This window comes from Microplitis demolitor, chromosome 10 (genome assembly GCF_026212275.2).
Source record: "Microplitis demolitor isolate Queensland-Clemson2020A chromosome 10, iyMicDemo2.1a, whole genome shotgun sequence".
In the NCBI taxonomy this organism is placed as follows: Eukaryota; Metazoa; Arthropoda; class Insecta; order Hymenoptera; family Braconidae; genus Microplitis; species Microplitis demolitor.
Genome location: NC_068554.1, coordinates 16,344,550 through 16,358,010, shown reverse-complemented (window position 1 = coordinate 16,358,010; position 13,461 = coordinate 16,344,550). Strand labels below are relative to the sequence as shown.

Sequence of the window (13,461 nt, the reverse complement as noted above, 5' to 3'; positions counted from 1 at the left end):
ATTATTTATTTAGTAATTAGTTCAAGCTGTACAGTTTATCACTATTTTACATTCCCATTCCAAAATGCCCTTTATATCTTTTACTTCCATACTTCAATACTTATGTATGACTAGGGAATGGTTTTACATTCATAATAATAATATAATAAAAACATTTAAGTAACTTCAGAAGCTACCTTCATACAAACATATATTTTATTTTAGTGTTTATTGCACTGCGTCTGTTAACTCTTCTCTTTTTCCGGCTCTCTCGATAGCTGCGATCAGGTTGCACACCTCTCTAACTGGTGGACCTCTTAAAAGTTCCTTAACCAGAAAGTCTAAATCCGCTTCATATTTATTCACTGTCAGTGCCTGAATTACTTGCGCTGTTTTTTTTTTGCAGAAACTGTATAAATTTCTGGCTTCTCTACAAGTTAGAAGATGAGCAAGTGTTTCCTGCTGACTGTTGCAAATACGACAGCTCCAGTTCTTGAATCCTTTTTTGCCATAACGGTCAATATTGCCGCATCTTAGTCTGGCCCACGTTTCTTTCACCCAACTTTCACCAGATTCATCCCTCCAATAGTCCTCGCAACCTTCTGAGGTCTTTGTGAATTCGTAGAGTGGGCAGTAAGTTGATTTATGCACCATTTCTCTAGTCTTCTTCACTTCTAGTCGTAGCACTTCGAAACCGTCATCTAGCCTTTGCTGCACTTCGTCTGGATCGTGTCATCTTCAGATGAGCTCTAATATGTCTTCGCATTTCATCAACTCCAGCGTTTGTATTACTGCTTTACCCCACTTGGACAGTTTACTATTCAATATATTTCTTACCTCTTCCCTCAGACATAATTTAGGCCACCTGGTATCCTCCATTCTCAGAATGTCCACCAAGTATCTGCTGGCTCTCTTCCGTATCATGTACAGGGTGCTCTCTACCCCCGCTTCCAACCTCAAGATATACTCTGGTGTATTTTTAGCCACACCAAGCGCCATTTTGTGTGCTCTTGTATACAACCTATTGTAGTCTTCATTGAAGGCCCAACCCCACACTTCAACTCCATAGAGTGCCCCTGAATTCGCCAGTGTGTACAGGTGTAGCCTCTCTCTTAGCATAGCTCTTCCCGCTCTTTTGATAAGTTACCAAGTCGCGTTTATTGCTTATTGGGTCTTGCTTACTAGCCATTTCGTGTGCTTCTTGAAAGAACCTGAGGCTGCAGCCAGCTTTTAATATCATGATCTTTGTTTTTGAAGCATTTACCACCAGGTCGTTATCATCAATGTATTTTTCCAGCTCTTTTAACATTAGTTTCAACCCTTAGCAGTTTCTGCAACTAGGCACATGTCATCTGCATACTTTATCACGTAATATTTCCTACCACCCATCACCGCACCATCAATGTCCTTCGTACTCCAGATTTCATCCACGTCATCCGTAAATATATTAAACAGGGTTGCGCTTAGTGCACAGCCTTGTCGTACTCCTTCATACGATTCAAAGATCTCAGTGTCTATAGGGTTCACAGTTCTGCTATATATTGCCTTGATCTTCTCGAACATTCTTCCGTTGAGGCCAATTTTGTTCAGTTTGCTGAAGAGTTTTTCTCTGCTTACACTATCGAAGGCGCATTTTTAGTCCACGAAAAAAAGTAAAAAATAAAAATTTTAATAAAACTGGTTATATCAGTTAAACAAAATTTTTTTTAATTATTTGAAATCCATGGGATTACTAAAAAATTGACGTACCTGAGTCTCCGGAAACACTATATAAAAATAAATATAATCTTATAAATAAAATATAATCAAATATATTATGTAAAAGACATTCAGGTCAATACGTGCATATATAGGTATTGATTTACAAAGAATCTAAAAAATCCAAATTTTTATTTTTCATTAAAAAATAGTTTTTATTTAATAGTACACGATTACAGGACATCAGGATCAAAAAATTAAAAACTAAGCATTCATTTATTTTTTTTTAGTTTTTTTTTTAAAGAAACATGAAAAAGGTAAAGAATTACAAACGTGCAAACATTAACACTCAAATTTTAATAAGAGTTAAAGAAAACTTAAGTAATAGCTAACTAATAGTAATAAATATGAAACATTCAATAAATAATAATAATAATAATCTGATGTTCATTTTGATATTTATTTAAATCTTAAATTTATACACAAACATATATATAATATATACATTAAATTCAAGCATAACACTCATCACAAAATTTATAGTAGCATGTCTTAAAAATACTCTATAACATAACGCATGGATTAAAAATTAAGAATATATACAAACTTATTCTCAAAAGACTAGAACAATAACTTTAAATCATCATTAGCTAAATAAAAATACAATTTTCTAACAAAGGGGTCCGGAAGTCTCAATTCATAAAAAACATTATAAAGATACTCCTCAGAACTTTTGAGGTACTTAATTCGGGATGAAATGAACCGCAATTTCCAAATAATCATTTGGTTATAAATTGAGAATTTCAGAGATTTTATTATAAGGTCTAGTTGTCTATCGAAATTTGTATTTTTCAAGCAAACAGCCAAGTAATGGTAGTCTTTATGCAAGACATCCAGAAAGCTGACACTGCTGCCTGCAATCTTTTCATTTTTCATTTTGATGACCTCCATATGACACTCATCGAAATAATCATCAAACTTTCCCTCAATAGCTTTAATATTGCGTTCACACACATAAAAGCCCGCCGCTAATAACCGAACAATGTGCTGCTTGATAAAATAAATATAATGTGGATTACGCGATAAAGCGTATACACATTCGATAAGTAACTTATCATCAGCATCAACAGTATTCGTATCAATACCAGCGTGAATGAGGGTAGAAATGAATTTTAATTGGCCGCCCAACTTGACCGACTGATGCAGTATTAAGTGTCTTTGAAATAATGGCAAATTATTGATATTATTAACATGATTTTTATTCACAAGAAATTCAATCATGCAAAATAAAACATCATGAACGTTAATAGACTCGATGACTGCATCGAATATCGATAACGTTTTACCATTATTTTTATAAGTCCAATTAATATCAGCCCCAAATTGAAATAATAGCCGCATGGCATCGACATTGCTATTCCGGATAGCTAGGATAATAGGCGTTACTCCTCGTTTGGATCTAACGTTAACATCAGCCTTGTACTCCAACAACAATCGAACAATTGTCCGCGATCCTTTGTCACGGACGGCTAAGTGCAATGCCGTTTCTTCAGGATGATTAGAATATTTAGTCGATTTGACATTGACATTGACTCCATTTTTTAATAAATACTCAACGATTTGATGATTTTTGGATTGAACGGCATGATGCAATACAGTTTCTTCAGTTTGTCGGATGCATGTATGAATATTGGCTCCACGATCTATTAATAGTTTGAATGCTTCGAAATTTCCAACTTCTGCTGCTACGTGAAGAAGCGAACCATAGATTAGGTTGGGATTACTCTTGTCGACATAGATGGTGTCAATTTCGACGATTTTTTCTAGCGATGCCTTCATGGATTCGGTATTCCTCAGTCGAATATCCCACATCAATTCCCTGATCTGGGGGCTGGCTTTTTGGATTTTTGATTTCCGGTTGATTGATTTCATGTTGATCTTGATATTTTATGGCAAAGGAAAGGATCTATTGTTAATCTGAAAAGAAAAAAATAAATAACAGGTTAGTTTTATTTCAAGACCTTCAATTTAAAGATTTATCGATTATTAGTGACTGTTACTAGTATATCATAGATATATGATAAAAAATCATATGATATCAAAAATTAAAATAGATCATTCAGATACAGTCAACATCATGTATTTGGACCGTACCTGGTTACAAGCGTAACAACGAACTTTTCTATGTAGCAAACTCTGTTTATGAATTTCTCTAATTAATATATTTCTATGCATGATTATATTGAAACTGACTGCTCTTAATCAAGCCTTAAATTAAACTGTTCAGCCTGCTACTGGAATTAAATTGAAGTTGGATTCAACCTGAACAAGCTTAAGCTTCAAACTGACGTTTAATTTTCAGTCTGTTTTAAAACTGAACAGGCTACCATACACAGAAAAAAAAATATCTTTAGTCAAGAAAATATTTTTGAAGACAAACGGTTTCGGGAACCAAGTCAAGATTTTCTTGAGCCAAGAGAATTGGTCTTGGTTAAAAAAAAGTCGTCTTGGTCGGAGAAGATTTCTACTTTATCTGAGAAAATTTAGGTCTCCAAAAAAATTTTCTTGAATCAAGAATATTTATCTTCAGTCGAGAATTTCTTTTTTTCTGTGTAGCATTGAAAAGACACTGAATTCAAGCTGAATAACCTGTAGGTTATTCAGTTCAAAACTAGCTTAAGCTTCGAGCTTATTTTCAAGCTAAATAAACTGCTTAACAAGAATTTGGCTTGAATTGAAACTAAATAGCCTGCTGAAGTATAAGAAAAATACTGAATTCAAGCTGAACAAGCTGTTAGGCTGGTTAGCTTGAAACTAGCTTGCACTTTGAATTTATTCTTAACCTGAACAACCTGCTATTTAATAATTTTTCAAGTATGAATTCAAGCTGAACAACTTGATATGACTATAAAAGTGAATGTATTCTTTCGATCTTATGTAGGGTACAAGTAAACTCAGTAGTCACTGTCGGTAGCGTAGTTTAGTCGATAAAGCGTCGGTCTTTCGTACGTAGGGTCCCGGGTTCGAATCCTACTAATGCGTGTGCGGTCGTTGATAAGAATTGCGTTTTTTCTTTAAATTAAAAATTTCAAACATTTTTACTTTATATAATCAAATATGATAATAATAATAATAGTATAAATCTTCGTCTCTAACTTAATGTTGGCAAAATTTCGGCAGGGAAACAAATTTATTATTTTTTTACCCGTAGAACCTAATATCAACCTAAAAAGCCCTAATTCCAAACTATTTTCAAGCTGAAGAGCCTGACTAATTGATTTTATTTTAAAGCTTAATTTAGGCCTGATGGTCCTGAAAAGTGAAATATGACGACTATTTAGTTTGAGTTCAGGCTCATTTTATAATATATTTTAAATAGCCACTTTTTATTTTTTTCAACTCTTGCCTGCATATGTTTATTTAGAAAATCCCATAAGTCGTTGACTTATGGGGTTTCTCAATAAAATGAAATTTTTGTCATCCCGTTAATTGTTTTTGAAACACTGATTTGATGGATATTTTTATAAATTTCTATAGGAGGACATCCATAGAACCCAAAAAAACCCAACTTCGAAAAAATATGACTTATGGGGTTTCTCAAATAAACCTTATATTTATAAAAATTAATTAGATATCAAAGGAAAATTTCACTAAATGTAATGGAATTTTTAAAAACTTCACGAAGTTTCACAAAAATTGATGAAATTATGCAAAACTATGAAATTTTTCAAAAACGGAGTTTAAGCATTTCATGTTATTTCACAAAATTGTATGAAATGTTGCGAAATTTTATCGAATTATTACGTGGTTTCTAATAAAATTTCATAACAAAATTTTTTTATAAATGTTTGTTTTTCATAAATGTTATAAACTTGTTTTTTCGGAAAGCTTCTCTTTGGTTAAAAAATCCTTGGGGAATCTGGTTTTTTTCTTTTTTAAGTAAAAAGAACACGTGCCTCCGGACGATCAAAGTTTAATTTCCCGTACGGAAATAATATATATTGTCAAGATATATATGTAAAAATATGTGAACAATATCAGAAAATATATGTGGCTAATTTAACTATGTTTACTAATATATTCTTTTTTTATATTGACAAATATGATGTTCATCATATATGAGTCCGTATATGTTTAGCATATATGAAATATATATTTCTGTTATGTACGAGAACTATATTTTTGTTGTAGGAAGGGGGGGGGGGGGGGTAGGGTAGGCTTCCAAAATTTGATAAGAAAAAATTTTTTTTTTTGGTCTAATTACTATAAATCCGATATATTTATGCATTTTCAACCCTACGCATGACGTCTGGGGCAAAATGGACCAACCGAAAATTCTGAAAAATGATTTTTTCAAATTTTTATCGTCAAATTAAAAAAAAAAATGATTATAGTAATCCATTTTTCAGCTGATTTTTTATAGCTGGGGCAAATTTGGCCACTAAAAAAATTCAAAAATAATTTTTTATTTTTTTTAAAGATAAAATTTTTTAATGCAAAATGATCGGTAATCTCAAAAATCAAAAAATACAATTTTTGGGTTCAAAATAATGACAAATAAGAAAAATAAAATTGTTTTTTTTTTTTTTTTTTTTTTTTTTTTTTTTTTTTTTTTTTTTTTTTTTTTTTTTTTTTTTTTTTTTTTTTTTTTTTTTTTTTTATTAAAAAACAATTAGTAATGAAGCTAATCGAGGGGGAACGATTTATTACACCTAAAAAAATTTTAATTTTAATAATAATTTTAATAAATAATAATTTTAAGAACTTATTTTCTGATTGAATCTGATTGAAACTGATTGGATTTTTCTCTATCAGTTTCAATCGGATTCAATCGGAAAATAACAATTCAGATAGTATTGATAATTATTAAAATTTGGGCAGATATTAATTTCATTTATCATTAATTCAGCAATTTTTAAAATGTCCGAGTATGGAATTTTATCTGTCTTTCCCATTTAATCAATTTTATAAAAAGTTAAAACAAGCATTTTTCAGGATTATATAAAAACTTTTTTTAAAAAACTGTATTGATTGAGTTTAAAACTATCACGAAAATAAAAGGAAACATCAATAAAAAATTATATATATATATATTAAGATAGTTAAAAAAAAAAAATTTTTTTTTTTTTGGTATTTCAAAATTGACAGTCTACCTAAAAATAAAAATTTCGGTACCAATCCAAGCTCTTAATAATAATACTACAGTTTGCGTCAATCAATTTTTCTATTTTCTATTTAAATAACACGGGAAAAAAACTTTTTATTTTTTAGAATTTTCTAACTTACAAGCCAATTAACGAATTATTATGCACGATAGATATTTTTGTAGGATATTGAATGCCCTACAACAAAAGTATCATTATTTTTTGATAAATCTAACTGTTCAAAAGTTATTTGAGCTTAAAGTCAAATTTATAGAAAATTTTGAGATCTTCTTACTTTTCCGGCGAAACTATCAGTTTTATCAGAAAATCTCATAGAAACTTTTTTGTAGGTAATTTCATTTCTCAAAAATTATTATGAATAAAGTTTTTTAAGATTTCGCTTTTTTTTTCTAGTTATTTTAATTTCTATGTCATGCTCTTAAAAAAATAGTTTTCTGATTGATTTTTTATAAATTCTAAAATATATTTTTTGTATTTTAACTTATATTTTTTAAATAAATTTTTTTCATGGAGGTGTTTAACGCAAGGATTTTCGTATGCTCCAACTAATAGAAAAAAAAGTTGCTTGAACCAAGAGAAAAATTTCTTAGGAGAAAAGATATATACGGAGGAGAAGAAATTCACCAGTCCTAGGTAATAGCATTGGGAGTAGTTCGGTGCTCGCCACTAGATAGCGCCTACCACTTGTGAAGTGTCCCTGGTAAGAAACGTAGTTCAGACGTATTGTATTCCAGACTTGGAAGCAATTCTGACACGAGCACTCCTCTGTTCTTTGACAGAGTGACAAGTGCCATTTTTGGTGGTAATATAGTATATCCTATAATATTTCATGACATGAAATCTAATTGTTAATATGGATTCAACGTAGATTTTAATATATTTGATTTTTTAATTTTTTACCATTTAATAATATATAACATTATTTTTTCCCGGGAATCGATAATTTTTGATTAATTTACAATCGAAACCTTCCGGAAATATCTGATTAAATCCGATTGAAACTAATTGAAAGTCAATCAGAAATTTCCGATTGACTTTTAATCAGTTTCAATCAGATTCAATCGGAAACTTCCGAATGATTTCAATTAAAACTGATTAAAAGCCAATCGGAAATTTCTGATTAACTTTCAATCAGAATCATTCGGAAGTTTCCGATTGAATCCGATTGAATCCGATTGAAACTGATTGAATGTCAATCAGAAATTTCCGATTAAATCTGATAGGACGTTTTCAATCAGTTTCAATCGGAGTTTTTAATCAGGGATAACGCGATATAAAGATCCAGTATACCAATTTTTCATTTTATTATTTATCACTTATTCGATATATGTATTAGGGTGTGCCAGAAAAATTGACTAAGGTTTTTTTTCGAATGGCCGTGGAATTCTGTCAGAGGATATCAAAATAAAATTTCTGTAAAAATATGAGCTCTTAATATTGATATTAGAGGTCGCAAGTCATAATTTTCTATTTTTCATTCAAATAACATAAGAAAAAAAAAATTTTAAGCTTGAAATTTCATTCCTCAGCAAGGGCTCATTATACAGATGAGCTCAGGATATACTTTTGTAGAAAATAAAACGCTCTACAAAAAAAGTCTCTGATCATTTTTTGATAAATCCGTCTGTTGAAAAGTTATTGGAGCTTGAAGTCAAATTGATGGTAAATTTTGAGTTCTTTTCACTTTTTCGGCGAAACTATCAGGCTTATCACAAAATGTTATGAGATCTTTTTTGTAGAGAATTTTATTCCCTACAAATTATTTTGGATAAACTTTTTTCAAATTTTGCATAACTTTCTAGTTATTTCTGTTTCAATGTCAAGCTCTTAAAAAAATAATGATCTAATCGATTTTAAGAGCTTAACATTGAAATGGAAATAACTAGGAAGCTATGCGAAATTTTAGAAAACTTTATTGAAAATAATTTGTCAGAAACAAAATTTTCTACAAAAAAGATTTTATGACATTTTTTGATAAATCTGATAGTTTCGCCGGAAAATTGAAAAGAACTCGAAATTTACTATAAATTTAATTTCAAGCTCCAATAACTTTTCAACAGACGGATTTATCGAAATATGATAAGAGACTTTTTTTGTAGAGCGTTTGATTCCCTACAAAAATATGGCCTGAGCTTATCTGTACTATGAGCAATTGCCGAGGTACAAAATTCCAAGCTTAAAGTTTTTTTTCCCATGTTATTTAAATGAAAAATAAAAAATTATGATTTGTGACCTCTAAATATCAATATTAAGAGCTCATATTTTTACAGAAACTTTATTTTGACATCTTCTGACAGAATTTCACGGCCATTCGAAAAAAAACCTTAGTCAATTTTTCTGGCACACCCTAATATGTATATAATTAATTAATTCATAATAACCAATAAGAAACGTTTTAAATTAATTATTATTCAATGGGATAGAATTTGTAAAATAAGAGTTTAAAATTTTGGGTATTTTTATGAGCAAAAAATCAGTATTTAGTATATAAATTTTTCATTTTATTATTTACCTCTTATTCGATTTATGTATATTGTAACCCGGGTCGAAATATTTGGTCTGATTTTAGTCTAACTACACTGCATTTGGACTAATTGGTCAGTATTTGAACTAGTTGATCTGTTTTTGATCTTTTATAAAAATTTTAAGCTATCTTTGATCTGCTCTTTTAAAAAACAATTGCGATACAGAAAGACAAAACTAGATTAATTCTGGAAGTTAGAAAAATTTTGGTTCTGAAATTGTGCAAGGACGAAACTAGATTAAATCGTAGACTGATAATAATTTCATTTATGTCTAGAAAAAATTTATAAAAAATATTCTAAGATCTAGAATGAATTTTTTTTTGTTTACTATTTACTTAGTGTCTTTTGTTTAAAAATGTCGGCAGTTAATGATTATCTGACAGCTATATTTTTTAGTTGTCTTGATAGAATATTAATAATATTTAACGAAAGTTAAATAGATCTAGATGTTATCTAGAAGTTATCTAGATGTTCCCGAATCACTTTCCATGAGCAGTAAGTTCAATTTAACTTTATTTTTTCTTGTTATTTTTAATAAATCATGTAGTAATTAATTTCGTCCATAAATGGAAATATTAATTTTTTTTTAATTATTTATATAACACTTTTAATGAAGCAAAGAACTGAAAAAAAATTTTGTCACGTAATTTTTTCTTTTTAAATTAAGATTACTCAGTGTCACACAATCTTTGAGTTTCTTAGAATAATTTATTTTTTAATGGCAAGGTTTTTCACCAATTATTCTTTAAACTAAGATTCTTTCTCATTTTGAATATAAACTCATAATAATAAATTTCTGTATTTATAAAAATATCTAACAGATGATGATAAGGAACTGAATGAGTTGGAGGTAGAAGAAGCCAGAGGAAAATAGTTGATTTTTCTCAGAATGTATGTTCAAAGAAAGTCTGCGTTACTAGGATGCACTATCAGAAGAAAAGAAGGAGGAAAAAGTTAAATTTTTTTTAAGTAATGTCTATATGTTAATTGAGGCTAATTTACTTATTAAATTTTATATCAATGTGTAAAAAAATATCAAAGTTTCATTAATTTTTTGTTTTTATTATTTATCATTATAATTATAAAAAAAAAATTTAATCTGTTTTTGATCGAATATAGATCAAAATCAGACTAAAAATGATAAACAGAAAAAGTCGGATTTTGATCTAGATAAGAATAAAAACAGACTAAAAATTATTGAAAATAAGTCTGAAAATAGTCTAAATAAGAAATAATAAGGGCAAAATTTTTTTTAATTAATTTGAAATCCATGGGATTATTAAAAAATTGAGGTACCTGAGTCAAATAATCAAATATATTATGTAAAACACATTCAGGTCAATACGTATATATATAGGTAATGATTTACGAAGAATCTAAAAAATCCAAATTTTTATTTTTCATTAAAAAATAGTTTTTATTGAATAGTACACGATTACAGGACATCAGGATCAAAAAATTAAAAACTAAGCATTCATTTATTTTTTTTAGTTTTTTTTTAAAGAAACATGAAAAAGGTAAAGAATTACAAACGTGCAAACATTAACACTCAAATTTTAATAAGAGTTAAAGAAAACTTAAGTAATAGCTAGCTACTAGTAATGAATATGAAGCATTCAATAAATAATAATAATAATAATCTGATGTTCATTTTGATATTTATTTAAATCTTAAATTTATACACAAACATATATATAATATATACATTAAATTCAAGCATAACACTCATTACAAAATTTATAGTAGCATGTCTTAAAAATACTCTATAACATAACGCATGGATTAAAAATTAAAAATATATACAAACTTATTCTCAAAAGACTAGAACAATAACTTTAAATCATCATTAGCTAAATAAAAATACAATTTTCTAACAAAGGGGTCCGGAAGTCTCAATTCATAAAAAACATTATAAAGATACTCCTCAGAACTTTTGAGGTACTTAATTCGGGATGAAATGAACCGCAATTTCCAAATAATCATTTGGTTATAAATTGAGAATTTCAGAGATTTTATTATAAGGTCTAGTTGTCTATCGAAATTTGTATTTTTCAAGCAAACAGCCAAGTAATGGTAGTCTTTATGCAAGACATCCAGAAAGCTAACACTGCTGCCTGCAATCTTTTCATTTTTCATTTTGATGACCTCCATATGACACTCATCGAAATAATCATCAAACTTTCCCTCAATAGCTTTAATATTGCGTTCACACACATAAAAGCCCGCCGCTAATAACCGAACAATGTGCTGCTTGATAAAATAAATATAATGTGGATTACGCGATAAAGCGTATACACATTCGATAAGTAACTTATCATCAGCATCAACAGTATTCGTATCAATACCAGCGTGAATGAGGGTAGAAATGAATTTTAATCGGCCGCCCAACTTGACCGACTGATGCAGTATTAAGTGTCTTTGAAATAATGGCAAATTATTGATATTATTAACATGATTTTTATTCACAAGAAATTCAATCATGCAAAATAAAACATCATGAACGTTAATTGACTCGATGACTGCATCGAATATCGATAACGTTTCACCATTATTTTTATAAGTCCAATTAATATCAGCCCCAAATTGAAATAATAGCCGCATCGCATCGACATTGCTATTCCGGATAGCTAGGATAATAGGCGTTACTCCTCGTTTGGATCTAACGTTAACATCAGCCTTGTACTCCAGCAACAATCGAACAATTGTCCGCGATCCTTTGTCACGGACGGCTAAGTGCAATGCCGTTTCTTCAGGATGATTAGAATATTTAGTCGATTTGACATTGACATTGACTCCATTTTTTAATAAATACTCAACGATTTGATGATTTTTGGATTGAACGGCATGATGCAATACAGTTTCTTCAGTTTGTCGGATGCATGTATGAATATTGGCTCCACGATCTATTAATAGTTTGAATGCTTCGAAATTTCCAACTTCTGCTGCTACGTGAAGAAGCGAACCATAGATTAGGTTGGGATTACTCTTGTCGACATAGATGGTGTCAATTTCGACGATTTTTTCTAGCGATGCCTTCATGGATTCGGTGTTCCTCAGTCGAATATCCCACATCAATTCCCTGATCTGGGGGCTGGCTTTTTGGATTTTTGATTTCCGGTTGATTGATTTCATGTTGATCTTGATATTTTATGGCAAAGGAAAGGATCTATTGTTAATCTGAAAAAAAAAAATAAATAACAGGTTAGTTTTATTTCAAGACCTTCGATTTAAAGATTTATCGATTATTAGTGACTGTTACTAGTATATCATAGATATATGATAAAAAATCATATGATATCAAAAATTAAAATAGATCATTCAGATACAGTCAACATCATGTATTTGGACCGTACCTGGTTACAAGCGTACCAACGAACTTTTCTATGTAGCAAACTCTGTTTATGAATTTCTCTAATTAATATATTTCTATGCATGATTATATTGAAACTGACTGCTCTTACTCAAGCCTTAAATTAAACTGTTCAGCCTGCTACTGGAATTAAATTGGAGTTGGATTCAACCTGAACAAGCTAAAGCTTCAAACTGACGTAAAATTTTCAGTCTGTTTCAAAACTGAACAGCCTACCATACACAGAAAAAAAATATCTTAAGTCAAGAAAATATTTTTGAAGACAAACGGTTTCGGGAACCAAGTCAAGATTTTCTTGAGCCAAGAGAATTTGTCTTGGTTAAAAAAAAGTCGTCTTGGTCGGAGAAGATTTCTACTTTATCTGAGAAAATTTAGGTCTCCAAAAAAATTTTCTTGAATCAAGAATATTTATCTTCAGTCGAGAATTTCTTTTTTTCTGTGTAGCATTGAAAAGACACTGAATTCAAGCTGAATAACCTGTAGGTTATTCAGTTCAAAACTAGCTTAAGCTTCAAGCTTATTTTCAAGCTGAATAAACTGCTTCTTAAAAAGGATTTGGCTTGAATCGAAACTGAATAGCCTGCTGAAGTATAAGAAAAATACTGAATTCAAACGGAACAAGCTGTTAGGCTGTTTAGCTTGAAACTAGCTTGCACTTTGAATTTATTCTTAACCTGAACAACCTGCTATTTAATAATTTTTCAAGTATGAATTCAAGCTGAAC

The 13,461-nt window shown here is 29.8% G+C and overlaps 2 protein-coding genes across 2 annotated transcripts; both read right to left on the bottom strand.

Annotated features, from left to right (window-relative positions):
- Positions 1-2,298: 2,298 nt before the first annotated feature.
- Positions 2,299-3,609, bottom strand: LOC128668873 (alpha-latrotoxin-Lhe1a-like). The gene has a single exon (XM_053742686.1). It carries the CDS (start codon positions 3,607-3,609, stop codon positions 2,299-2,301), a length of 1,311 nt encoding a protein of 436 aa, XP_053598661.1.
- A 7,579-nt stretch (positions 3,610-11,188) lies between these two features.
- Positions 11,189-12,499, bottom strand: LOC128668872 (alpha-latrotoxin-Lhe1a-like). The gene has a single exon (XM_053742685.1). It carries the CDS (start codon positions 12,497-12,499, stop codon positions 11,189-11,191), a length of 1,311 nt encoding a protein of 436 aa, XP_053598660.1.
- Between the last annotated feature and the right edge of the window lie 962 nt (positions 12,500-13,461).